General features: G+C 43.5%; 1 protein-coding gene across 1 annotated transcript in view; it reads right to left on the reverse strand.

Annotated features, from left to right (window-relative positions):
- Positions 1-26,134, reverse strand: part of LOC124711464 (phospholipase DDHD1-like) — a 176,891-nt gene that overhangs the window by 84,468 nt on the left and 66,289 nt on the right. The window contains exons 3-5 of the mRNA XM_047241560.1: positions 12,270-12,398; positions 2,865-3,006; positions 2,587-2,693 (exon numbers count right to left, since the gene is read on the reverse strand). Coding sequence (XP_047097516.1) covers positions 2,587-2,693; positions 2,865-3,006; positions 12,270-12,398 — 378 coding nt within the window. The remainder of the gene's footprint in view (positions 1-2,586; positions 2,694-2,864; positions 3,007-12,269; positions 12,399-26,134) is intronic.

The following is a 26,134-nucleotide window of genomic DNA, read 5'->3' on the forward strand; positions in this document are numbered from 1 at the left end:
TGGAGCTTATTCCACGGCAAATTCATATTGTCCACTGATTCACAAACAGCTTCAAAAATGTCACTTCCTGTTGCGGTGTAATCGAGTGGTACCACATCCAAGGGTTCTTCAGTTACTTGCAGCTCCATGTCAACACCACGCACTAAGACTGCAAGGTGAGCACAGTCTGCTATGTTGGTGCTTTCGTCAAGCGCTAGCGAAAATGCAACAAAACACTCTGCCTTTTTCCTGAGCTGTGTGTCTAAATCTGCTGCCATGTCCAGGATTCGACGAGACATTGTTTGCTTTGACAGGCAAACCCCTTCAACTGCCTGCACCTCCCTTGGAAACAAACATTCTGCAACTGCTACCATGCACAATTTTACGAGTGGTCCCACCAAAAATGGCTTGCCACTCGTCGCAATGATGTGAGCGATCCTGTAGCTTGTTCAAATTGCAGATTCAGTAGTGTTTTCTCTGCTCTCATTCACCTGAAAATTATAAACGCATTACAGAACACGAACTATGTTGCATGCTTTGATACCCTCCGTATTACGAAACTGTTTTTAAACTTACATCTCCTGCAATGTCATTCATAAGCCTGGCTACCAGTTCTCTGCATGCAACGCCTTCTACCTGATCGTAATGTGCTGCGTTAAGACGTGTATAATGTCGTTGTATATTGTACCTCTTCGCAGAATTAAATACTTTATGACATACAAGACACTGCGGATGACCATCCCTCTCAATGAATAGAAAGGTATCCTCCAATAGAGGTACAGGGCTTCCGCGGCTAGTCATAGCTGTCATTGAACACGGATTATTGCATCAGTTGAGGCTGCAGGCGGCCAGGGGGCAGTGACTTCACTTTCCCCCTCCATGCAGGCTCCGAGCTGCCGCAGTGAGCACTCCGGCTCCCTGGAGCTCGGTTGGAACAGCCTGGTCTACAGAGCCACTACACTCATGGAAACCTCATGGAAGTCTTCTGTAATAAACAACACTAATTAGGTACATTTTTGTCATAGATATCTCTAGGAGTAAAAGTAAATGTCAATGGCCCTGGTTGGTAAGCAGCCTACAGAAAAAATTTGCAAGGTGTACTTCAAAATTTTATTTCAGTTTGTGATAATGTTATGACATCTTAAGTTCTGAAAACACATCTATTTAAAAGATTATATTGCAGAAAATGATTGTGTTAAAGATGCAGCAGAACTGCAATGTGAATCAGAGAATTTTCCTTCAAACATGATGTGCTGGATCTGACTGGTCAGATATGCAGAGAAGTCCTTGCAGGAAGGACTGATTACCTCAACTGTAATCTTAAAAACAGAAATCTCTGCATGTATATGACACTGCAAGATTGTTGTTGTTGTGGTCTTCAGTCCTGAGACTGGTTTGATGCAGCTCTCCATGCTACTCTATCCTCTGAAAGCTTCTTCATCTCCCAGTACTTACTGCAACCTACATCCTTCTGAATCTGGTTAATGTATTCATCTCATGGTCTCCCTATATGATTTTTACCCTCCACACTGCCCTCCAAAGCTAAATTTGTAATCCCTTGATGCCTCAGAATATGCCCTACCAACCGGTCCCTTCTTCTTGTCAAGTTCTGCCACAAACTCCTCTTCTCCCCTATTCTGTTCAATACCTCCTCATTAGTAACGCGATCTACCCATCTAATCTTCAGCATTCTTCTGTAGCACCACATTTTGAAAGCTTCAATTCTCTTCCTGTCCAAACTATTTATCATCCAAGTTTCACTTCCATACATGGCTAAACTCCATACACTTAAATCTATACTCTATGTTAACAAATTCCTCTTCTTCAGAAACGCTTTCCTTGCCATTGCCAGTCTACATTTCATATCCTATCTACTTTGACCATCATCAGTTATTTTGCTCCCCAAATAGCAAAACTCATATACTACTTTAAGCATCTCATTTCCTAATCTAATTCCCTCAGTATCACCCAACTTAATTCGACTACATTTCGTGATCCTCGTTTTGCTTTTGTTGATGTTTATCTTGTATCCTGTAATTTACTGGAATTCACAATAAAATCAGGACAGAATTAAGCTGCTTTTGAACACACATTGCATAACTACCAGCATATTTGTTCTGTATATACTACAGGTTACTACAAGATTATGCAGCAGAAACTTTATTCGGGTTTTATGTGTGTAATTTATAGTCAACCAAAATTTAGTTTGTATTTTGTTGCTGGAATTAATCAATGTTGGTTATAACAGTGCATATATTTATTTCTATAATGCCCCAAATGATTTATGTAGCTGCATATTTAAATTATTTGTTACAAAGCTGCCACTATGATGTCTAAAATTACTTCTCACTTGAAAACATCATCTTGTTTAACGGCTGCTTTACCTGTGGATTCTTGAAGAGTCTTAATGTGGATTTACTGTAATTCACTATCACAGTGACATTCTTTTTAGTATGAACGAGTGTCAAATGTCTCCAACAATGTTAGGAGTAAAGGTAATTCTAACAGTATTTCCTCCTCTATCACAATAAATTACATAATGTCTAAATTTAACTCTAAACAGATTTAATCTTAGCACACAAAAAAACATTTAATACTGATGCTTACCACCATCAAGCTTCAGAGAGGATCGCCATTCTACAGGGAAAAATTCTGCACGGCATTTAGTGTTGTTGAAATACTTTTCTTTGATCCAATCAACACAGCCACGAAACCTGCACATCAAGTAAAGTATAGACAATACAAATATTGCATAATTATACTGATCTATAACATTAAGGAATAAATTATCTTTTCTGAGAAGTCTGAAATCAATATGTTAATTTATTTTGGCAGTTTGAGATCACACACAAATCTGTAAATATGATGGCAAGGTATTCACTTACGTTGATGTATTTCGTATAATGCGACCAGTGTCCATCTTTTGTCCAATTCCATGAATGACAAAAACAAGGTGGCTTATGTCACTTGGTCGATCAGACTCCGTGGCAAGACTCTTATATCCTCGGTATAGACGATATCCTGTAGCTGCATAAGTATCAATGTAAATAAAAATACTCAAATGTTAATACAATAATTTCAGTTGTGGAGGAACCCCCCTTAAGACAAAAGATGAAGAGATGGCCAAGGGGACATTGTTTAAGAACTTGTAACTCAGCAACAGAAACAAATTCATAAACAACAATTGTATAAGGATAAAATGTCTAAGATCTTGAAACTCAGCAACAGAAACAAATTCAGAACACCAATTGTATAGCGACAACAAAGAACAGCTCAACCAGAAAACTAGGACATCAGAAAACTGAAATTTATGAATTTCATCATAACCAGAAGTGTTCATAATGATCATCAAATTTTACATTTATAAATTAGTAGAAGAGAATTTTCAACTTAATTGCTTCTTCATGTGACAATCTTTGACTTTAATTCACCACAATAATTCCCAAGAAAACAGCACCATTAAATGTTTCAAATGAATTGAAAATGTAGAACAATAAAATCAAGACAGAATTAAGCTGCTTTTGAATACACACCGCATAACTACCAGCAGATTTGTTCTGTATATACTAAAGGTTATTCTTGTGTGTTCTGCATATAAACTTTACATTTTGAAGTTTAAAATGAAACTTTCACTTAGTGTCAATTGATCTTGAAACACTCATACACATGATTTATAATAACTGAGTAAGAATATGTTATTTTTAACAGAGTTTTAATTATCAAAATATCCACGGGTGTACTGCCGGTCTACAGCGTCCAACGGGCATAATATTTCGGCGATCATACGTGTCGCCATCATCAGGTGAACTGACGGACTGAGCTCCTGTGAACGTGCCAGCACGGAGATCCGTACGCTATGGTTGCTCAGAGGGAACTGGGTTCGGTCGCGGCAGTGTCCGATTTAAATACCCCCCGCCCGCGGTGCGCTCCCTCCACTGTCCGCACCCCGCGCCACGGGACAGGAAGGGCATCCGGCCACCCCTTAAAATTAACATGCCAAATCCAGTTAAACACCAGGTTCTGAATCTTATCAGTGTAGTCCTTATGGGAGACAACAACTGTAGCATTGCCTTTGTCAGCCGGTAAGACAACAATTTCAGAGTGCTCCCTCAGATCACGAATGGCCGCCCTCTCTTTACTGGTGATATTTGACTTCATCGGCTTGGATTTCGTCAACACACAACAAGTTTCACGACATATTTCCTCAGCTGATTCAGGTGGAAGTCGAGCTGCAACCTGTTCAACAGCACTAACAATTTCTGCGACCGGAGTGAACTTGGGGGTGGGAGTGGGCGGAGGGAGGAGGGGGGGGGGGGGGGGGACGGGATGGCGACAGGGAGGGCATCCGGCCACCCCTTAAAATTAACATGCCAAAGCCAGTTAAACACCAGAGCAGACCCCGCCAGTCCGGATAAATGCTTGGAAAGAGAGAGTGTTTCTCTCTTAAAAATCGTACCGCTGAGATCAAATTGTACTTAGGTACTGCGCAACATACCTTTTGCCAGTCTTCATAGAACTGTTCTTTTATTATATCAACCTTTTCTTCCATTGGTGTATGTGTTATGTTCCTAAATTTCCCTTCTATTGTAAGCCTGCACATTCTTTTATTTGTGTGTTCAAGTTCTAATAAGCTTTTCTTGGTTATTTTAAACTCTGTCCAAAACTGACATAGTCTTTCCTTTGGCACACTATATGTTAACGAGTGTTCAGATTCGTCAAACTCCCCATTTCCTTGCCCTCTTATTTCCTGTAGCCGTACAACATCATATTTACATTTATAATCTTGCTAACTATTTATATAATTTTCCTGGCTGAAGCATCGTCCTCACATTCCATGTTGCTGTTGTCAAATGCTTTATCTGTTTCCCTTGTGGGGGTCATTATAAGTATTTTCCACCCAGTATCCGAGGCTTCTGTTGAATTTCCCTAACCGCCTTTTTTTACAGCATGGGGTTATTGGCCCTATGCCCAACCCCAACATGGAGCACCAGGATTTGTATCAGGTTTACTCCATTAGGAAAGCAGACTTCACCACATCTCTACAGCCTTCCCAACCCTAAGCTGTTGTTAAAACAATATTGGAAAGTGTAAACAGTTTTCTCCTCAGTTCTGACCAGTTTCTAAGCTGGACCTACAGTCAATGAGGAAGTATGGGTAAAAAAGTCATTCTTATTGCAACTCATTACAGCTTTTGTGTACACTATCCAACTTCACAGGTAATACAGTTGGACTTAAGTTCATGATTACTTCTCATTACAACTGTCTACAAATTTTTAATTTGTATGCTTTCAGTCAAGTATGCAATATTTTATGGGTCCAGTGAATGTTTTGTTTTATATGTACTGCTTCTTACAACTGAGTGGATTTTTCTGACTTATTACAATTTATTAAGTCAGAGTTGAGTAGTGGCATGTACTCGATCATATCTGGTATCAAATCACTTTTCTGTCTGTCCAATACAAAAATATTAAAGCTGCACAAAAATCCATTACCATCTTTGTCACTAATTATTGTAAATTGCAAAAAGAGTTAAATCTGTATGAAGAGTTCAGTAAACAATGTACAGTGTATTTGAAACAAATCTTCACATCTCTATGCAGAAAGTATTCAAAAGCTGTCTATTTGTGTCATGAATTCATGGTTATTCCATGTGTTCATTGAAAAATTTAATTACTTTAGAGTATCAAATGGTGCTGTGTTCATGAGAATTACCTTTGCCAACTGAAGTCTAAGATTGTGACATGAAGATGGGACTAAGTCTCTGAAACACATCATAGCTAACAAATAATAATTTTACCGACTGATTATCAAATGTTTTTCTTATTTTACCAGTGAAATAACAATTGCCATTAACAACAGTAACAAATTTAACTGAGAGTTTCTCATTTTCAATATCATACCATAGCTTCTTTTTCTACATTTTACTCATCAGACACACAGGCTAATGCACGAAATCAAAATTAGATATGCATTATTAAGACAGATTGTTTTCCACTTTTCATTTAATGAGAGATACAAAAAATAGCAGGTGAAAACAAAAAAATGAAACAGCCATGTAGGTGAAAATGATTCACAGTGACACTGTTTGATAATATTATGAGAAGGAAAGTTGCTACTCACCATGTAGCGGAGATGCTGAGTCACAGATAGGCACAACAAAAGGAGTTTCACACTTTAAGCTTTTGGCCAACGGCCTTCGTCAACACTCGTCGTGTGTGTGAGCTGTGTGTGTGTGTGTGTGTGTGTGTGTGTGTGTGTGTGTGTGTGGGCGTGCGCGCATGTAGTTGTGCGTGGTCGTGCTCACGCGCATGTGTGTGTACTGTTGACAAAGGCCATTGGCCTTTAAGTGTGAAACTCTTTTGGTTGTGCCTATCTGTGACTCAGCATCTCTGCTATATGGTGAGTAGCACTTTCCTTCTCATAATGTTACATTCCATCCTGGATTTTCCATTGTTTGACACTATTTGATGTTATTTGCGCACACTGTAAGACTTAAAGTGATCTGGATCCTAATTAAAACGTGCTATATGTAGCATTCTACTGAAGAAGCAACAAGATTGACTACAGCACCGTCTTATCTTAACTCTAACGATTCCACAAAAATTGCATCAAGCAATTCTTGTTTATGGCACTATAAACAAATTAAGACACGATGATTATTTGTGAGTAACTAGACAGTTGGCAAATTTCCAAGCATAAGGTAATGTTCGACTATGAGCTGATGAGTGATAAATATGAGTAGATGGGGAAGACTGGAGAGGGGGGGAGACGCTACACAAAAAGTATAACAGACAAGCAAATACTCATTAGGCAAGTCATAACTAAAGTGACACACTGTTAACAATCTAAGATTAAGGTATGCTAAAATAATAATAAATTTACTTGAAAGGCAAAAGATTGAAGTGGGATAGAACAGCTCACTGCAGAAGTGAAAAATGTATTCATAAGATTTTTCCACTATTTATGTTCACAAAGCTAAATCAAAGAACATAAATATTAAACATATTGTTGTGACTCGCCGATCATTCAAAGTGCCGCCGCGCAATTACGTGCGTCCTCTACGTGCGGCGCTGTCTGCCAGCCATGCAGCAGCGGCGCCACCTAAGTGGCCAGCCGAGCAGCGGCCGCTACACTGGGACTCAGTGCTTAGTCGAATGCTAACGAGTACACATGTCATCTTACTCTGTGACTTGTATGTGTTGTTGTGTCGTGCCAAAATATATGTGTTAAACTTGAAGTTCTAACACATATATGCTGCTTTACAAGTGTCTACTTGGTAAAAGCTTTAAATGAAATAACCCAAAATATTTTTGAATTAAAGTGCTGACAGAAAATCCTAACAAGTTTTGGTTTTACTTTAAATCAGTAAATGGATCTGTCCAGACAATCTGTGATCATAATGCCATCAAAACGGAGGATGACACACGAAGACCAAAACACTAAATGTCTTTTTCCAAAACTATTTCACTCTGGCAGATTGCACTGCACTTCCCCCTTTAAATCATCTCATGAACGTCAAACTGAGTGAGTGTGGAATAGAAAAGAAATCACTGAATAGAGGAAAGGCCACTGGATCTGATGGGATACCAGTATGATTCTATATAGAGTATGTGAAAGAACTTGCTTCTCCTCTATCAGCAATGTACCATAGGTCTCTGGAGGAGCAAAGCACTCTTTTATGATTGGAAAAAGAGTGCGAGTCATTTCTTGTTTTCCAGAAGGGTCATCAAACAGCTGCACAATACTATACACTTACATCTCTGACACACATTTTGGAACACGTTTTATGTTCATGTATTATGACTTTTCTGGAGACTGAAAATCTCAGCTGTAGGAACCAAGACTGTTTCCAAACATAATGAATGTGTGAAACTCAGCTTGCTCTGTTTGTCTATGAGACCCAGAGAGCAGTAGATACCGGTGCCTGCAATGATGCTGTTTTCTTTGATTTCCGGAAGGTGTTTGAATCAGTTCTGCAGTGCCACTTAATGAAAAAAATATGAGTATATGAAATATCAGACCAGCTGTGTCATTAGATTGAAGAGTTTCTAGAAGATAGAAAACAGTATGTCATTCTCGATGGAGAGAAATCTTCAGACGTAAATGTAATTTTGGTCGTACCACAGATAAGATCATTAATTTTCACACTACATACAAATGACCTCATGTACAATGTAGGAAGTTCAATAAGTTTTTTTTACAGATGATTGTGTTGTATGTACAGAAGTTGCAACACTATAAAACTGTAGCGAAATGCAGGAAGACCTGCAGAGGATCAACACTTGATGCAAGGAGTAGCAATTGACTCTTGACATAAGCAAATGTAGCATATTGTGCATTTACACTGAGGAGACAAAAGTCATGTGATAAATCCTAATATCGTGTCAGACCTCCTTCTGCCCGACACAGTGCAGCAACTTGACATGGCATGGACTCAACAAGTTGTTGGAAATACCCTGCAGAAATATTGCACCATGCTGCCTCTATAGCTGCCCATAACTGCGAAAGTGTTGGCGGTGCACGTTTTTGTGCACGAACTGTCCTCTCGCTTATGTCCCATAAATGTTCGATGGGATTCACGTCATGTTATTTGGGTAGCCAAACCATTTGCCTAAATTGTCTAGAATGTTCTTAAAACCAATCACGAACAATTGTGGCCTGGTGACATGGCGCATCATCATCCATAAAAATTTCATCGCTTTTAGGGAGCATACATCCATGAATAGCAGCAAATGGTCTCCAAGTAGCCAAACATCCAGGGGACCCAGTTCACACCATGTAAAAACAGCCGACACCATTATGGAGCTATGACCAACTTGCACAGTGCCTTGTGACTATTTGGCTCCATGGTTTCATGGGGTCTGCACTACACTTGAGCCGTATTGTCAGCTCTTACCAACTGAAATCATGAATCCTCAAGACCACAAATAGTTTTCCTCATCTACAGTCCAACCAATGTGGACAGGAGATTAGGAGAGGCACTGCAGGCAATGTCATGCTGTTAGCAAAGGCACTCACATCGGTCATCTGGTGTCATATTCAAATTTCACCATACTGTCCTAAGGGATATGTTCATCACACAGCCCACATTGATTTCTGCAGTTATTTCATGCAGGTTTGCTTGTCTGTTAGCACTGATGACTCTAAGCAAATGCTACTGTTCTCAGTCACTAAGTGAAGGTTGTCAGCCACTGCACTGTCTGTGGTGAGAGGTAATGCCCGAGATGTGCCTTTGTTGGTACACTCTTGATACTGCGGATTGTGGAATATTGAATTCCCTTAATATTTCCACAAAGGAATGTCCTACGCATATAGCTCCAACAATCAGTCCATGTTCATGGTCTGTTAACTCCCATCACACAGCCACAATCATGCTGGAAACCTTTTCACATGAATCATCTGAGTGCGAATGACAGCTCCACCAATGCACCACCCTTTTATATTTTGTGTACGCAATACTACTGCCATGTGTGTACGTGCTTATCATTATCTCATGACTTTTGTTACCTCTGTGTATAAGCAGAAAGACCCATTACTGAACAATCACACAATTGCAGAACAATCAGTGGAAGCAGTTGCGCAGCAAAGTTTGTAAGAGCAGTCGCAGATAGGCACAACAAAAAGACTGTCGGAAAGTGAGCTTTCAGCCAAAAAGGCCTTTGTCGAAAGTAGACTGCCAGCTGCCAGACTGTGTGTGTGTGTGTGTGTGTGTGTGTGTGTGTGTGTGTGTGTGTGTGTGTGTGTGTGTGCGCGCGCGCGCGCGTCTACTTTTGACAAAGGACTTGTTTGTTGACTGCTCACTTTCTGACAGTCTTTTAGTTGTGCCTAACTGAGACTCAGCGTCTCCGCTACATGGTGAGTAGCTACTATCCTTTTCATAATATTTGTACATGTACAAAGTGATTTAGTGTGGAACAACCACATAAAACTTATCGCGTGTAATGCAAATGCCAGACAGATCTATTGGAAGAATCCTCAGGAAATGTAGGCCCACCCATGAAGGAGGTAGGCTTACCAACTTTTTATTTGACCCACATTTGAATATTGCTCATCAGTCTGGAATCATAGGATTAATAGAGAAATTAGGGAAGATCCAAAGTAAGGTAGCACATTTCATTACAGGTTCATTTAGTAAGTGCAAAAGTGTCACTGAAAACTCTCAGCTAATGCCAGTGGTAAACACTGTAAGAGAGGCATGCTGCATCATGGTATGGTTTACTCTTAAATTTCCATGAGCATCTCTTCCTAGAAGGGTCAACTAACATATTGCTTCCTGCTACATATATCCCACAGAAAGACCATGAAGGTAAAATTAGAGAGATTCAAGTGCACACAAAGGCCTACCAGGAATCGATCTTCCCACAAAAAATTTGCGAGCCGATCAGGAAAGGGAGATGCAGGTCATAATCTTAAGATGTGATATTTATTTTTTATGACTGAAAGTTTCCTTAGGAAACTCCTTATAGTTTATCTGATCATAAGTATCCAGACAGCTCCATGCAATGAAGAATTGACCACAGGATGTTATAAGCACCTCACCTGCCAGTATACAAGAAGGCAGGAAGTATTGCGCTGTCATTAAAGAAGCAGTAACAGTAGAATGAGTCAGTCAGGATAGCTCAGAGATTCAAATGTAGATTAGTCTTTGTATGTCACTTGAGTAACAATCCCAGCAGGTACAATTTCAACCCTTCTAAAGCTGTCCTAGTCAACTGCTGGTGATGTGATTGTGAAGCAGAAATGTGAAGATACAACCACAGAAAAACCAATACCACACAGATCTCACTTACTGGCGGACAAGGACCATCAAACAAAGTGGATGTTGGTTGTAAAAGAGTCACATGAAATCTGTGGAAGGAATCACACATGAGTTCCAAACCATTACCATTGGTCCATCTAGTACAATGGATGTTTGTAGAAAGTTAAAAAGAATAGGGTAGAGCAGCTCCTCGTAAACCACACAATTCTGTAGTCAATGCCAAGTGACACTTGAGGTGGTGTAAAAAGCAATGCCACTGGACAGTGGATGACTGAAATGAGCAATTTGGGGTGATGAATCACGCTATAGCCTGCAGCAATCCAATGGAAGAGTTTGGGCTTTGTGAAAGTGTGGAGAATGTTACCTGCCATGTTGTGTAGTGCTAAATGTAAAAGACAGAAGTAGTGGTGTTATGGTACAGTGGCATTTTTCGTGGTCAGCTTAAGTAAACATTAAATGCGGAAGGATAGGAATATGTTTTACAGCAATGTGTACTGGATGCAGCAAAGGAAAGGTTCGGAGACAAAGACTGACCGTATTACCATGATAACGCACCCTGTCATTGAGCAACATATGTGAGACAATGGTTTGTGAACAAAAATATTCTTGGAGTGGACTAGCCAGCTCAGAGCTCTGACCTGATCCCAACAGAACACCTTTGGGATGAGTTGGAGCATCGATTCTGTTTCAGACTCCAGCATACAATACAACTGCCTTCTCTGGTTTCAGTGCTTGAGGAAGAATGGGCGGTCATTCCTCCAGAAACACTCTGACACCTCATTGAAGTTGTCCCCAGCCGGTCTGTAGCTGTCACACAGGTGAATGATGCTTTTGATCATATAATGGATAAATAAAACAATGTGTGATAACATATGACCTGATAAAAGTACAGTATATGAGACTCACAAATGACCTGATAAGAGTACAGTCTGGGAGACTCCAGCTGGAGTTGTTCGGCCATCTCATGGACGTATTTTTATCTGAAACCACTTCAGTGACTTGTGCATTGACAATGAGCAGAATAAATCTCTGACCTGGCTGCGTATCGTTCCCAAACACGAGCCCCCCACACCCTGCAAGGCAGTCAGCCACACTGACCACTCACCTACAAAGGAGGACTCCAAATCAGTCAATAAACTGTCACTGTTCATTGTAACATTTCAGTGTAGTATTTTATTATTTGTGGCAAAAAGACTTCAGTTTCAACTACTTAAAATCGTTTAAGTGGTCACAACCTCCATATGTCTTCTCTGCTTCTGTAGTGATACGAAACACAAACATAAATGCAAATGTTGTCTGACTTGCAAAAGTAGTCTGTGTATTAGTTGGGAATCAGTTACTCCCTTCCAAACCCCCTACACCTCCTCCTTAATGAAGAGCCAAATTGTAGTGCACTCATAATACAATGTTGTAATAAGAAAAGAAATGAAAAGAACAGAAAACAGTATGCAATACAGAGTAGAAAAAAATGCAGATTTTCATCTTTAATTTGTACATTTTCTCAGCTGTTATTGAATGAAATGTTACTAACATTTCTGAAATCCAAGCCTCTGAGTGACACTACGCATAAGTTTGGAAGGCGCGGCTTCACTATAAAGGTAAACTTCTGATGGTGAGTACCAGTCCACTTGAAATTCTGCAAAAGGCTCCGTATGCAGAGCTAGAAAAGAGGACACAAAGAAAAGTGGTTATGAATTAAATTTCATTATATTTTTAAAACCATCTAATGAAATTATATATTAACACAAAAAAAGAAACTGGTGATACACGTCATTATATCAGTCATGACTGAAATGAGTACAATATCAAAATCATTCAAAATGTAAGTAAAACATGTATACGAAAATTGTTTATGAAAGAAGATTGTCTGCCTGTAAACTGCTAAAATGAAGATGAGCAGTGATAATTGTAACAAGTTTATCAACAAGGTTGACTAACTATAATTCCTTAACTAGGGATACTAAGTGGATAATGGAAAAATCATGGGTGGAATACAAATAACGGAATAAGTAAATATAATCAATCATAATACAGATGAGGTGTAAGCAATCTGATTGACATGAGTATTGCCTTGAATGTAGGGGGCAAGGTGAACATCAAAAAGGAAAGGAAAGACATGGAACAAAGGCTAGAGATTGGGATGGATAGTTTCTTGAGAGGACAAGAATAAGGAGCCAGAGTAAACTTGTCCCAGGGCAGGTGAGGTTAGCTTCATATCATGTTGCAGATAGGAAATCAATTTGAGAGCAGAGGAAGCACGAGAAACAGCTCAGGAGAAGTGCAGAGAAAACTGTGACAACTATGGTCGACTGTACTATAAATCTTAATTAATGTGGAGAGGGGGGAGGTAGGGAGAAATATGAGGAAGTATGAGGGAGGGAAGGGCCATGAGGGGGGGGGGCAAAGGGCAATGAGGTTGGGGGCAAGGGGCAATGAGGTTGGGGGCAAGGGGCAATGAGGGGGGGGGGGAAGGCAACGGAGGGGGGGGGGGGAACGGCAACGAGGGGGGGGAAACGGCAATGGGGGGGGGGGGGAAACGGCAATGAGGGGGGAAACGGCAATGAGGGGGGAAACGGCAATGAGGGGGGAAACGGCAATGAGGGGGGAAACGGCAATGAGGGGGGAAACGGCAATGAGGGGGGAAACGGCAATGAGGGGGGAAACGGCAATGAGGGGGGAAACGGCAATGAGGGGGGAAACGGCAATGAGGGGGGAAACGGCAATGAGGGGGGAAACGGCAATGAGGGGTAAACGGCAAGCAATAAGAAGGTGCAGATACGAAGTAGTACAGATTGAGACCAGGAGTATCGTGGAATTTTCCCTAGTGCCTCATCAAATTACCTCAGGATTTACGTACAGCTATAGTATTATGAACATAATGTATCATTCTATTGCAATACCAGTTTCAAGAGAGGTTTGGGCATAAAAATAATGTTAAATAGAGGCATGTTTGGTGTGGTTTACCACTTGCATCTACAGTACACCTCACCAACAAAAATTTGTCACCTACTTTTTAGATGCACAGCACTAGTTTAAGATAAAAAATAGGTGTGTGTTTTGGACACATGGCAGACAAATGCTTAACAACAATGTGATAGAGCAATAATGTGTATCATATAAGTGGGTTGTTCAAGACAGTCAATCAAGAATGGGTTTAAGTGCACATATAAATATATTATATACAATTACAGTTTTGATGGGGAATCATGTAATACGAATGGAGGTTTGAGATGCGGAATCACGTAATATGAGACACAATTTGTAAAAAAATTAATTTCAGTGTTTTGAAAATATTAGGCTCCCATATTAGTCTTTGACTTTGACAATGGAGCTTATAAACTTCACTGATCAGTGCAAAAAGTACCACAAGCACACACCATCCTTAATCAGTTAAGTGGCTTGGCAGGAACACTGAATGGAGACTATGAACATCAGCAACAGAAATAAATGATTGGAAACTTTCTGAGCAGAATGCTGAAATTTACAGATCGGAAGAACCAGCAGTTATCAAACAGTCAATTTTAGTTATTACCTCTAAATTGGTTCAAACGACCTACGACACCCACTGATATTTCCCATTCAAGACATTCTCTCCGAGCTTCAAACTAACTTCCAACTATTATGGTCTCGCTACTCAGTGCACTGTACAAATAAACTGTTCATAGTTTGGAATTTCTATGCAGTTCCTTGTACCTGCATTATAAATCTGCATAACGTTTTTTCAACACATTATAGTTCTTTACATAGAACAAGCCAAGCTCTCATTTTGCTGATAAACAGTAGCCATAATACATTTGAAGTGTATACTTGAAAATAATGCACTTTATACAGGGACAATGATGATAGTAATACTTTTCTTAAATTATGTTAAATGACAGTAAAATACCTCCATTTACCGGAAAAAAGAACTGTACTACACAATAGCAATATTCAAACACGGAACAAGATGGACAGTCAAAATGACCATTAATATGTTGATCCGAGATGGAAAAAGGATGGAAAAATATAATCTGCTGTAAAGGAAAGGTAAAATATGTGAGGTAATGAGTCAGATAGCTTAATTGGTTGCCTTAGTGCAGTAAAGGTGGGGCACACTATTAAAACGTGTGCCACTGATAAAGGGGCACCACACCTGCTGTAAGGTGGAATGGCTTGTTTAAGAATGTATTTATGGATCAGTCTAGTGTGGCTGTTGCAGGGTTGGCAGAAAATTGTAGACTCTCAGTGGCACATGAAAACAGCCACGCAGCTGTAGAATCTTTATGGTGTGCAGTATTGGTGATAGCTATAGTAAATTGCAGCCCCCATTCCATGATGCTAAAACCGGTTGGAATAGAGTTCTCCATAAGTCAGGGCTCACTATCTTTAATTCTGGAATGTCCTTTTTGTTACCCTCCTTGGCCAAATGATCTGCAAGTTGATTTACTGAGACTCCTACGTATACAATCAGCCATAAGGTGTTTTGCAGCTCAAAGAGGCCTTGAAAGGACAGTGCCAGTGGGTGTCTGGTGTTATGGCTTGGCACCCTGCACAAACTGTGAAAGGCTGAAGTCAGCAGCTGCACATGATCCATTTTATTTATTCACCAGTGGTCATCTCACAATGATATACTATTTCTCAATATAAAAAAATAACAACAGATAGCTCAAAATATACCTATACACACAACATGTATTGCCCTCCGCCACACACCGTCAGGTGGCTTGCGGAGTATGGATGTAGATGTAGATGTAGATGTAGATGAACATAAAAAATGTTTTTATGAGGATAGGAAAGGTACTCAGTTGTGGCCTTGCTGAAGGAAGCATCCTGGCATTTGATTAATTTGATTTATGAAAACCACTGGAAACCTAAATCAGTATGGTTTGACAGAGCAAACTCCATCCTTCCAGGTATAAGGTCAGTGTTTTAACAACTGCACTGCCTGATTTGGTTGTCCCTATTGTACAATGTATGAGCTTGAATAATGGCTACTAGTTTTACAGTAAAGACTCTGTACCCTTGTAATACAAATGCTGTTCACTGTTGCCTGTATCTGTGAAAGCATAGCCCCTCTGGCCGTCGACACATGATCCATCAGTGTAAATGATTTCCACATTTAAAATTCATTATCCACTGCACAAAGCAGTCCCTATACAAAAGATAAGCCTGTTACATATTTTGCTTTGAAAGATAGATCTAGACAAGGTTTGGGCAAAGGTCCTTGAAAAGCAGTGCTTGTCAGACAGATCATAACAGAGGGTTGAGAAAGATCATGTGTAGTTTAGAGAGGATGGATCACAGACTGGCTAATATCAAGATACCAATCCATGAGCATGTTTGTGGAAATTGTATTCTTTTATTCTGGAAGAGAATACTGAAAGTTGGATGGTCTTTGTAGATTTGTACATGAAAAGTGAAGATAAGCAATACTTCGGGCCATCTAATCCATATGGGTGGTATGACCAGCTCTGTCAGGAAGCTATCTTTGGCACTCGTCCAAAAGATGTCACATGCAAGTCTGGTTCCACAGTGACATACTGGGTCTAAAAGTGGCAGGACACTCGTTCCATGAGCACATCCACCTGCACTGTTCATTGAAGTTGTGCGTTGGTTGATTGGTTTAAAAGAGGGGGGGTAAGGGACCAAACTACAAGGTCATCGGTCCCTTGTTCCTAATAAAACAATGCCACAAGTGTGAGAATAAAACAGACGAGACATATAACATAAAACAAAAAGAAAGGAAAAACCACAAGAATGAAGGAAAGCCAATGAACACCAAAAGGACCAAAGGAGGACAAGAAAACAACAGAGAGACACTAGAAACAGAAGAGAGTAAAACAAGAAAGCAGATTACAGTGGCTGGCCAACCACGAGAATAAAAAGGAGAAGCCAGCCACTCTGCAACACATTAAAACCTCCACCCTAAAAGCACTAGGGCGGACACAGATGGACAAGGGACAGGCACTAAAACTTAGATCAAATCATAAAACCCACCATCATGAATAAAATTTAGAACTAAATCAGCTAATGAGGTGTTGTCAGATAAAATGAGCGGCAATGAGTCCAGTAACCCAAGATTTCGTCGCTGAGCAGTCAAGGTGGGACAGCACACGAGAATATGGGCTACTGTCAACCAAGCACCACACCGACACTGAGGTGGGGTCTTCACAGCGCAAGAGGTAACCGAGGGTCCCGCAAGTGTGGCCAATGTGGAGCTGGCAGAGGACAACTGATTCCCTGCGAGAGGCCCGCATGGAAGACTTCCACACATTCGTAGTCTCCTTAAGGACACGCAGTTTGTTTTGTGTACTGTTATGCCACTCTGTCTCCCAAAGCCGAAAAACCATAGGGCGTAGGTCAGAACGAGGGACAGGTTCAGAGATACCCACCTCCAGAAGCAGTTTCCGCGTAGCTTGTTTGGCCAGCCTGTTGACAAGTTCAGTGCCTGGGATGTTAACGTGTCCTAGGGTCCACACAAACACCACTGAATGATGGGACCGGTCCAGGGCGTAGATGGACTCCTGGATGGACACCACCAAAGGATGGCGAGGGTAGCACTGGTTGATAGGTTGTAGACTGCTCAAGGAGTCAGTACACAGAAGTAACAATTCCTTGGGGCATGAATGGATGTACTGAAGTGCTCGAGTTATAGCCACCAGGTCTGCAGTGAATACACTGCAGCCATCGGGCAAGGAATGCCGTTCAATATGTCCTCCACGGACATACGTGAAGCCATGGAGCCGTCGGCGTAAACCACTTTGTGGTCTCAGTACTTGTCAAGAATTGAGAGGAAGTGGCAGCGGAGAGCCGCGGAGTTAACCGAGTCCTTAGGGCCATGTGAAAGGTCCAGGTGAAGCTGTTGCCTAGGTGTACACCATGGAGGTGTATGTGAATGGGCCTCAAGTATAAGTGGTAAAGGCAAGGACTGTAGTTCAGAAAGAAAGGAGCGGACATGAACTGCAATTGGAAGCCCTGACCTGGGCCGCTGATGTGAGAGATGAACCGCTGTGGGTGGGAAAAGGAGATGGTGATTCGGATACACAGGAGAACTACGACCATGTGCTATGTAAATGGCCAGCAGTTGTGCACACCTAACCTGCAATGGAGGCACTCCGGCTTCCACAAGGACGCTGGTCACCAGACTCATCCTTAAAGCTCCTGTCACCAGGTGAATGCCACAGTGGTGCACTTGGTCGAGTAAACACAGCGCTGAGAGTGCCGTCGAACCATAAACCAGACTCCCATAGTCAAGATGGGATTGAACAAGGGCTCTGTAGGACTGCAGCAGCGTAGAGCGATCTGCACCCCAGTTGGTGTTGCTCAGGCAGCGAAGGGTATTGAGGTGCTGCCAGCACTTCCGCTTAAGCTGACGAAGGTGAGGAAGCCAAGTCTATCGGGCATCAAAAACCAGTCCTAAGAATCGATATGTCTCCACTACAGTGAGTGGATCTTCATTAAGGTAAAGTTCTGGTTCTGGATGAACGGTATGACGCCGACGGAAGTGCATAACAAATGTGATTCTTAAGTTTCTCCCGGCGTATTTGATAATCAAAATATCCACGGGTATGCTGCCGGTCTATAGTGTCCAACGGGCACAATATTTCGGCGATCAAACATGTCGCCATCATCAGGTGAACTGACGGACTGAGCTCAGTCCGTCAGTTCACCTGATGATGGCGACATGTTTGATCGCCGAAATATTGTGCCCGTTGGACACTATAGACCGGCAGCATACCCGTGGATATTTTGATGTGCATAACAAATGACTCTGCAGCAGAAAACTGGAAACTGTGGGCTAGAGCCCATGACTGCGCCATGTCGATGGATCCCTGTAGGTGCCGCTCACAAGGGAACCTCCCCATCGCACCCCCCTCAGATTTAGTTATATGTTGGCACAGTGGATAGGCCTTGAAAAACTGAACACAGATCAATAGAGAAAACAGGAAGAAGTTCTGTGCAACTATGGAAAAATAAGCAAAATATACAAACTGAGTAGTCCATGTGCAAGATAGGCAACATCAAGGATATTGGAAGCTCAGGAGTGCCGTGGTCCCGTGGTTAGTGCAAGCAGCTGCGGAAGGAGACGTCCTTCATTCAAGTCTTCCCTCGAGTGAAAAGTTCACTTTTTTTTCTGCAAAGTTATGATATGTCTGTTCGTTCATTGACGTCTCTGTTCACTGTAATAAGTTTAGTGTCTGTGTTTTGCGACCGCACCGCAAAACCGTGCGATTGATAGATGAAAGGACGTGCCTCTCCAGTGGGAACCGAAAACATTTGATCGCAAGGTCATAGGTCAACCGATTCCTGCACAGGGAAACACGTCTGATATATTCTATACGACACTGATGACGGAATGTGCGTCACATGACAGGAATATGTTGTCGACCCACCTAACTTGTACACTTGGCGAATGGGTAAAAAGATTCTTCTACTTTGCCCGATTTAGGTTTTCTTGTGGACGTGATAAACATTCCAAAAAAAGTGATGAAAACATAAGAGTTTATCAGATCATAACTGTCTGAAAATAAAAAATTAAACTTGTCACTCAAGGGAAGACTTAAACCTAGGACCTCTAGGATTGCAGCTGCTCACGCTAACCACGGGACCACGATGGTCCTGAGCTCACATTATGCTTGATGTTGCCTATCTTGGGCATGGACTACTCATTTTGTATATTTTGCTCATTTTTTCATAGTTCCACACAACTTCTTCCTGTTTTCGCGATTGATCTATGTTCAATTTTTCAAGGCCTGTGCCAACTTATAACTAAATCTGAAGGGGGTGCGATGGGGAGGTTCCCTTGTCAGTAACACCAGTACTGGTGGAGCAGTATGAAATGCAGAAGTTGTCCACATACAGAGAAGGTGAGACGGACGGCCCTACAGCTGCTGCTAGACCATTAATGGCAACTAAAAATAGAGAGACACTCAATACAGAGCCCTGCGGGACCTCTTCTCCTGGATATGGAGGGAACAATGGGATGCACCAACTTGGACATGGAAAGTACGAAGCAACAGGAAATTCTGGATAAAAATCGGGAGAGGGCCTCGGAAACCCCACTCGTATAATGTGGCAAGGATATGGTGACACTAGGTCATGTCACACACTTTCCGTAAATAAAAAAAGACAGCAACCAGGTGTTGTCCTCTGGAAAAGGCTGGATGGCAGACTCGAGGGACACAAGATTATCAGTGGTAGAGCAATCCTGGCAGACGCTGCCCTGACATGATGCCAGTAGGCCACGTGACTCCAGGACCCAACCCAACCGCCGATACACCATATGTTCCAGCAGCTTACAAAGAACGTTGATGAGGCTAATGGGCCGATAGCTACCCACATCAAATAGGTTTTTACCGGGTTTGAGCACCAGAATGATGGTGCTCTCCCACCACTACGATGGAAAGATGCCATCGCACCAGGTCCAGTTGAAGATGATGAAGAGATGTCACTTGTAGTCAGATCAGAGTTGAGATTTTCACTCTGCAGCAAAGTGTGCGCTGATATGAAACTTCCTGGTAGATTAAAATTGTGTGCCAGACAGAGACTCAAACTCGGGACCTTTGCCTTTCGCGGGCAAGTGCTCTACCATTTGGTCTGCCAAAGGTCCCGAGTTTGAGTCTCGGTCCAGCACACAGTTTTAATCTGCCAGGAAGTTTCAGATGAGAGACGTTTAATCATCTAACAGTGGATCTGGTACGGTCCAGGAGCTGTCGGGGCAATGTGCAAGGGCACTGAGGAGCTCCCACTCCATAAGTGGAGCGTTATAGGATTCACTGTGGCGTGTAGTGAACGAGGGGACTTATCCTTCCAGCCACCGTTTGAGAGTGCAAAAGGCTGTGGGGTAATTCTCCGACGCAGAGGCTCCAGCATAGCGCTCAGCAAAGTGCTTGGCAATCATGTCTGCGTCGGTAGATAACACTCCATTTATGTTAACACCGGGAACGCCTGTTGGGGTATGGTACCTGTAAACACATTTGATTTTTGCCCAGACTTGGGAAGGTGACGTATGGCACCCAATGGTCGAAACATATCTCTCCCAAAACTCCTGCTTCTGTCGTTCGATAAGTTGGTGAATGCGAGCATGGAATCGTTTAAAGGCTATGAGGTGCTACAGGTAAGGGTGCCGCTTATGCTGCTGTAGAACTCGCCAACACTCTGTAATTGCTTCAACGACTTCTGGCGAGCACCAAGGTACTGTCTTTTGCCGGGGGCATCCTAAAGAGTGAGGGATCATACTTTCTGCCACAGAAATGATTGTTGTAGTCACCTGCTCAACCATCACATCGGTATCCCTGTGCAGGGCAGATTCAACAGTGACAGCAGAGGTGAAAGTTTCCCCCAGCCCATCTTGTTTAAAGCCCATCTGGGCAGGCGTCTGTGGGCTTGATGCCAGGGCAGTGACAGGAAGATGGGGAAGTGGTCACTACCACACACATCGTCATGTGCTCTCCAGTGGATAGATGGGAGAAGTCCGGGGCTGCAAATTGATAAATTAATGGCTGAGTAACTACCTCGAGCCACACTGAAATGTGTGGCAGCTCCAGTATTTAAGAGGCAGAGTTCGAACTGAGACAGTGCAGTTTCGACACCTCTGCCTCAGCCAGTAAGCACGGTGACATCCTACAAGGGGTTATGTGCGTTCAAATCTCCCAAAAGTAGTGTAGCAGCACCACCAATTAAGATAGGAAAAGGTTAGCTTTGGTGCAATAGTTCAGAGTGCACAAGTTACAGCCAGGTGTGGGCCTGTTGACAGTAAGTTACACTACCAGCGATTGCAAAGTAGAATGGAGGCCACAGGGCCGTAGACCCGCTGAAAAGAATAAACACAGCGGTGTGCATGGCGCAAGTTACAGTCAGAAGGGGCCCACAGGCCCAACCCAGCTGTTATGAATATATGACTCAGAGCAGTGCGTTATCAAAACACTGGCACACAGCCACGTATAAATAGGCGCTGGCTCGCTAACACGGCATTCAAGTGTGACAGCTCTCCTGGAGAGTGGGGTGTGTCCCACCACCAGCTACACGCACCAGCTGATGGGGTGCCAGCGTTCCAGTCCATGGTAGGTTGCTGGTTCGACCCTCTGAGGCCAATGCAGGGCCGCAGCCAGCCAGCGGCGGGCCACGCCATGGCTCGCTACTGCGGGCAGTCTTGTTGGCTCTCAAGGCGAGGGCTGCAGATTCGGATGCCAGATCACGGGCACTTGTTGTCGCCGTGATCTTAGTCACACTGGCGAGGAAGCACATGCAGACCGCCTTGCAGTCCCTGTGAGTGGCGCTGAGGCAGCAGGGATGAGACCGCTGAGTTGACTGGCGGCGCAGCCTGACGTCATCACAGTTCCGCGGCTGTACAAGGCCGACACACAGCAGGACATTGCACGAGTTGCTGAGGCAGCCATTCTGCACCAAGCCATTTTGCAGACAGAGAAGTGGTGTCCTCAGCATTGCGGGACCTGGTAATGCTGACTGAGAGGAATGGGGGCACTGTAGCTGGAAATAATAAATCACTTGGGAAACTCAGGTGAGTTTTAATATGGCGCATCCTGACAGTTTCCATCCACGTCCAACACGCCTCTACCGTAGGAAAGGTTTAGGGAGTTGATCAATCGGTGCAGTTAATACAGTCAGAAATACTACACCACCTGGCGGAAGATATACATTGCAGACAGTTATTCCCTGTGTTGTCCTTATTCTGACAGGCACAGCTTCTAGAGGGGTTTGAATGGGCACAGTTTCACTACAGACTGAGTTTAGGACATAAATGCAAACTCCAACTGACACTCGACTACAGTCGCTGCGCTTCCTGTAGTATCCCTTATCACCGCGGAGGGCAAGGGTCCACATTGCTGGGAACCAGGTTTCCTGGAGGGCAACGCAGAAAGCAAGTGTAAAGCTTAACAGTTGCCATAGCTCAGCCAGCCAGCGTAAAAAACTGCCGCAATTCCACTGAAGGACAATGTCATCGTGAGACTGGAAACCCATGGAACATTCAATGAGGCAGTTTAAGCCGCAGGGTCACCTGCTGCCACCAACTTTTTGCCTGAGAAGTCTATATCCATTTTGCCTGAGGGTGGGGGAAGATCTAGGTCCTCAGCAGACACCAGAATCTCCACCTCATCCATATATGCAGAGCTTGGAGGTAGCAGAGGTGTGGGTGCCACCACAATTCGTTTGGTCTTGGGGACTTTCTTTTTGGATTTCTCTCACTGTTCCTTGGGTTTCCCTGGCTGGGAGGACTTCACTGAATCAGTCTCCGGGACTGAGGATGAGCGTGAAGCCCTGCAACCAGCTGCTTTTGGGCTCTTTTGGCAATGGCAGGTGTCATCTTTCCGATTAGCAGAAACCTGGGCAGGGAGTGACCCAAGGGACACCTTCCTAAAGAGAGCAACCAAGAAGTTGTATGCTTCTCCAGATCAGAAGTGTGGATAGACGTTCCCAATGCCCAATGGTTTGGGGGGGGGGGGGGGTTGTTGCTCCTGAAGCAGGTGGTGCAGGAGCAACATGGAGGGAAGTGCCCCCCACCATCAAGGGGCAGGTGTAGTCTTCTGGCTCTGAGAGGCGACTGGGGTTGGCAGAGCTGATGGGGCTAGAACTGTTGTAGCGGCGGTGTAAGACGATGTCATGCACACAGGATGTAGGCATTCAAATTTCCTCTTAGCCTCAGTGTATGTCAGTCCGTCCAGTGTCTTGTGCTCCATGATTTTCCTTTCTTTCTGGAGAATTCTGCAGTCTGGCGAGCAAGGCGAATGGTGCTTTCCACAGCTGACACAGATGGGAGGTGGGGCACATGGAGTATTGGGATGTGTTTGGCATCCACAATCTCGACATGTGATGCTGGAAGTACAGCAGGAAGACGTATGACCGAACTTCCAATATTTAAAGCACCGTAACGGGCGAGGGATATAGGGTTTTACATCACAGCAGTAGACCATCACCTTGACACCGTCTAGGATAATGTATCACCCTCAATCACCCTCAAAGGCCAAGATGAAGGCACCAGTGGCAACCTGATTATCCCTCAGACCATGGTGGACATGCCGAACAAAATGTACACCTTGCTGTTCTAAATAGATGCGAGCTCATCGTAGGAGTGCAAAAGAAGGTCCCTGTGAAATTTGATACCGTGGACCACATTTAAGTTCTTATGGGGCGTGATGGTTACAGAAACATCCCCCAACTTGTCACAAGTGAGTAATGCCCATGACTGGGCAGAGGATGCAGGTCTGATCAAGAATGACCCAGATCTCATTTTGGACAAGCCCTCCACCTCCCCAAACTTGCCCTCTAAATGGTCAACAAAAAACTGAGGCTTCATCATCATGAAAGTTTCCCCATCAGCTCTCGAACATACAAGGTACCGGGATGAATAAGAGCCGCTGCCATTCTTAGCCTGATGTTCCTCCCATGGAGTGGTCAGGGAGGGGAACGATTTGGGGTCACCCTTCTGTGCACTGAATTGAGCCCGCGAATGCTTAGACACTGCTGGCGTTTCACCATCAGCAAGAAATGATGTACTACGCTTCATCGCATGTCATCCACGCTTGATGCCACCCACTCCGACCAGGGGCCCTCCTCACGGTCGCCACCCAGCTGCAGCAGGATGGCCATTGCCAGAAGTCCCAATGCCCCAGGGGGATAGACATCTACCCCTTGGCATATGTGGGGAGTTAACAGCACAGGCATCAGCAGAGCGATCTCTGTGTGGCCAGGGGGCTACAACCAATGGGGTACATAGCAGCCCCACCACAACAGACTGGCTACCGTGCTGGATATCAGATGTAGCCAAGCAAACAAGTCCATTATCATTGTCAGCGTAGAAAACGATACAGCACAGTTGATGGAAAAATACACACTCAGGAGGGTGACCTTGCCCAACAGTTGGACAATGAGCAGAAGTGCAGATCCACGTCAACGAAGGATATGATAGGTCTCAGCGCATGATGGACACGATGCACCATATAAGGTGCCCTTCCCCAATTGGCTTGATCTTCGGGAAAATTTTTAAAAGTGGAGGTCAAACCCTACAGGAGACCATCACATGGAGGCCGAAACGTGTGAGACTCCTTTTAGTCCCCTCTTAAGACAGGCAGGAATACCTCGGACCTATTCTAACCCCCGGACCCTAAGGGGGGAGTTGTGCGCTGTCATACATAAAAATGAAGTCAGGGCCGAAAGCGCACCAGAAAAGATGCATATGGGGAAGGAGTAGTGTCACAATAATGATGACCAATGAGTGCACTCTGTTCAAAGATTTGGAGGTCAGTACACCCATGCAACACCATGTCGCTCCACACCATGAAAGCTGGAGCACCAAAAGTGATGATGTTCGACATTGTTCCTGGTTGCATTAAGTACCCTCATAGGGTGAGAGGTATGGAGGCATGAAGATGCATGGGTGTACTGACACACACATCGACAACCATCCAGCAGCTGCTGAAAATGACTTACAAGTCTGTGGCATCCTCCATCGGTAATGCTGGAATTCAGTATGGTGTTGGCCCACCCTTAGCCTTGACGACAGATTCCACTCTCGCAAGCATAAGTTCAATCAGGTGCTGGAAGGTCTCTTGGGGAATGGCAGCCCAGTCTTCATGGAGTGCTGCACTGAGGAGAGGTATCCATGTCACTTGGTGAGGCCTGGCACAAAGTTGACATTCCAAAACATCCCAAAGGTGTCCTATAGGATTCATGTCAGGAATCTGTGCAAGCCAGTCCATTACAGGGATGTTATTGTCATGTAACCACTCCACCACAGGCCATGCATAATGAACAGATGCTCAATCATGTTAAAAGATGCAATCATCATTCCTGAATTGCTTTTCAACAGTGGGAAGCAAGAAGGTGCTTAAAACATCAATGTAAGCCTATGCGGTGATAGTACCACACAAAACAACAAGGGTTACAAGCCCATTCGTTCATCAGGCATTCGGCACACCCACATCCCGCCATCAGATCGCCTCATTGCGAACTGTGATTCGTTACTCCACACAATGTCTTCCCACTGTTCAATAGTCCAATGTTTATGCTCCTTACACCAAGTGAGGCGTCGTTTGTGTGGCTTACGTGCAGCCGCTCGAGCATGAAATCCAAGTTTTCTCACCTCCCGCCTAACTGCCATAGTGCTTGCAGTGGATCCTGATGCAGTTTGGAATTCCTGTGTGATGGTCTGGATTGATGTCTGTCTATTACACATTACGACCCCCTTCAATTGTCGGTAGTCTCTGTCAGTCAACAGACGAGGTCAGTCTGTACGCTTTTGTGCTGTATGTGTCCCTTCATGTTTCCACTCCACTATCACATCGGAAACAGTGGACCCAGGGATGCTTAGGAGTGTAGAAATCTCGCTTGTATATGTATGACACAAGTGACAACCAATCATCTGACCATGTTCAAAGTCCGTGAGTTCTGCGGAGCATC

The sequence above is a fragment of the Schistocerca piceifrons genome, chromosome 8 (genome assembly GCF_021461385.2).
Source record: "Schistocerca piceifrons isolate TAMUIC-IGC-003096 chromosome 8, iqSchPice1.1, whole genome shotgun sequence".
Lineage (NCBI taxonomy): Eukaryota > Metazoa > Arthropoda > Insecta > Orthoptera > Acrididae > Schistocerca > Schistocerca piceifrons.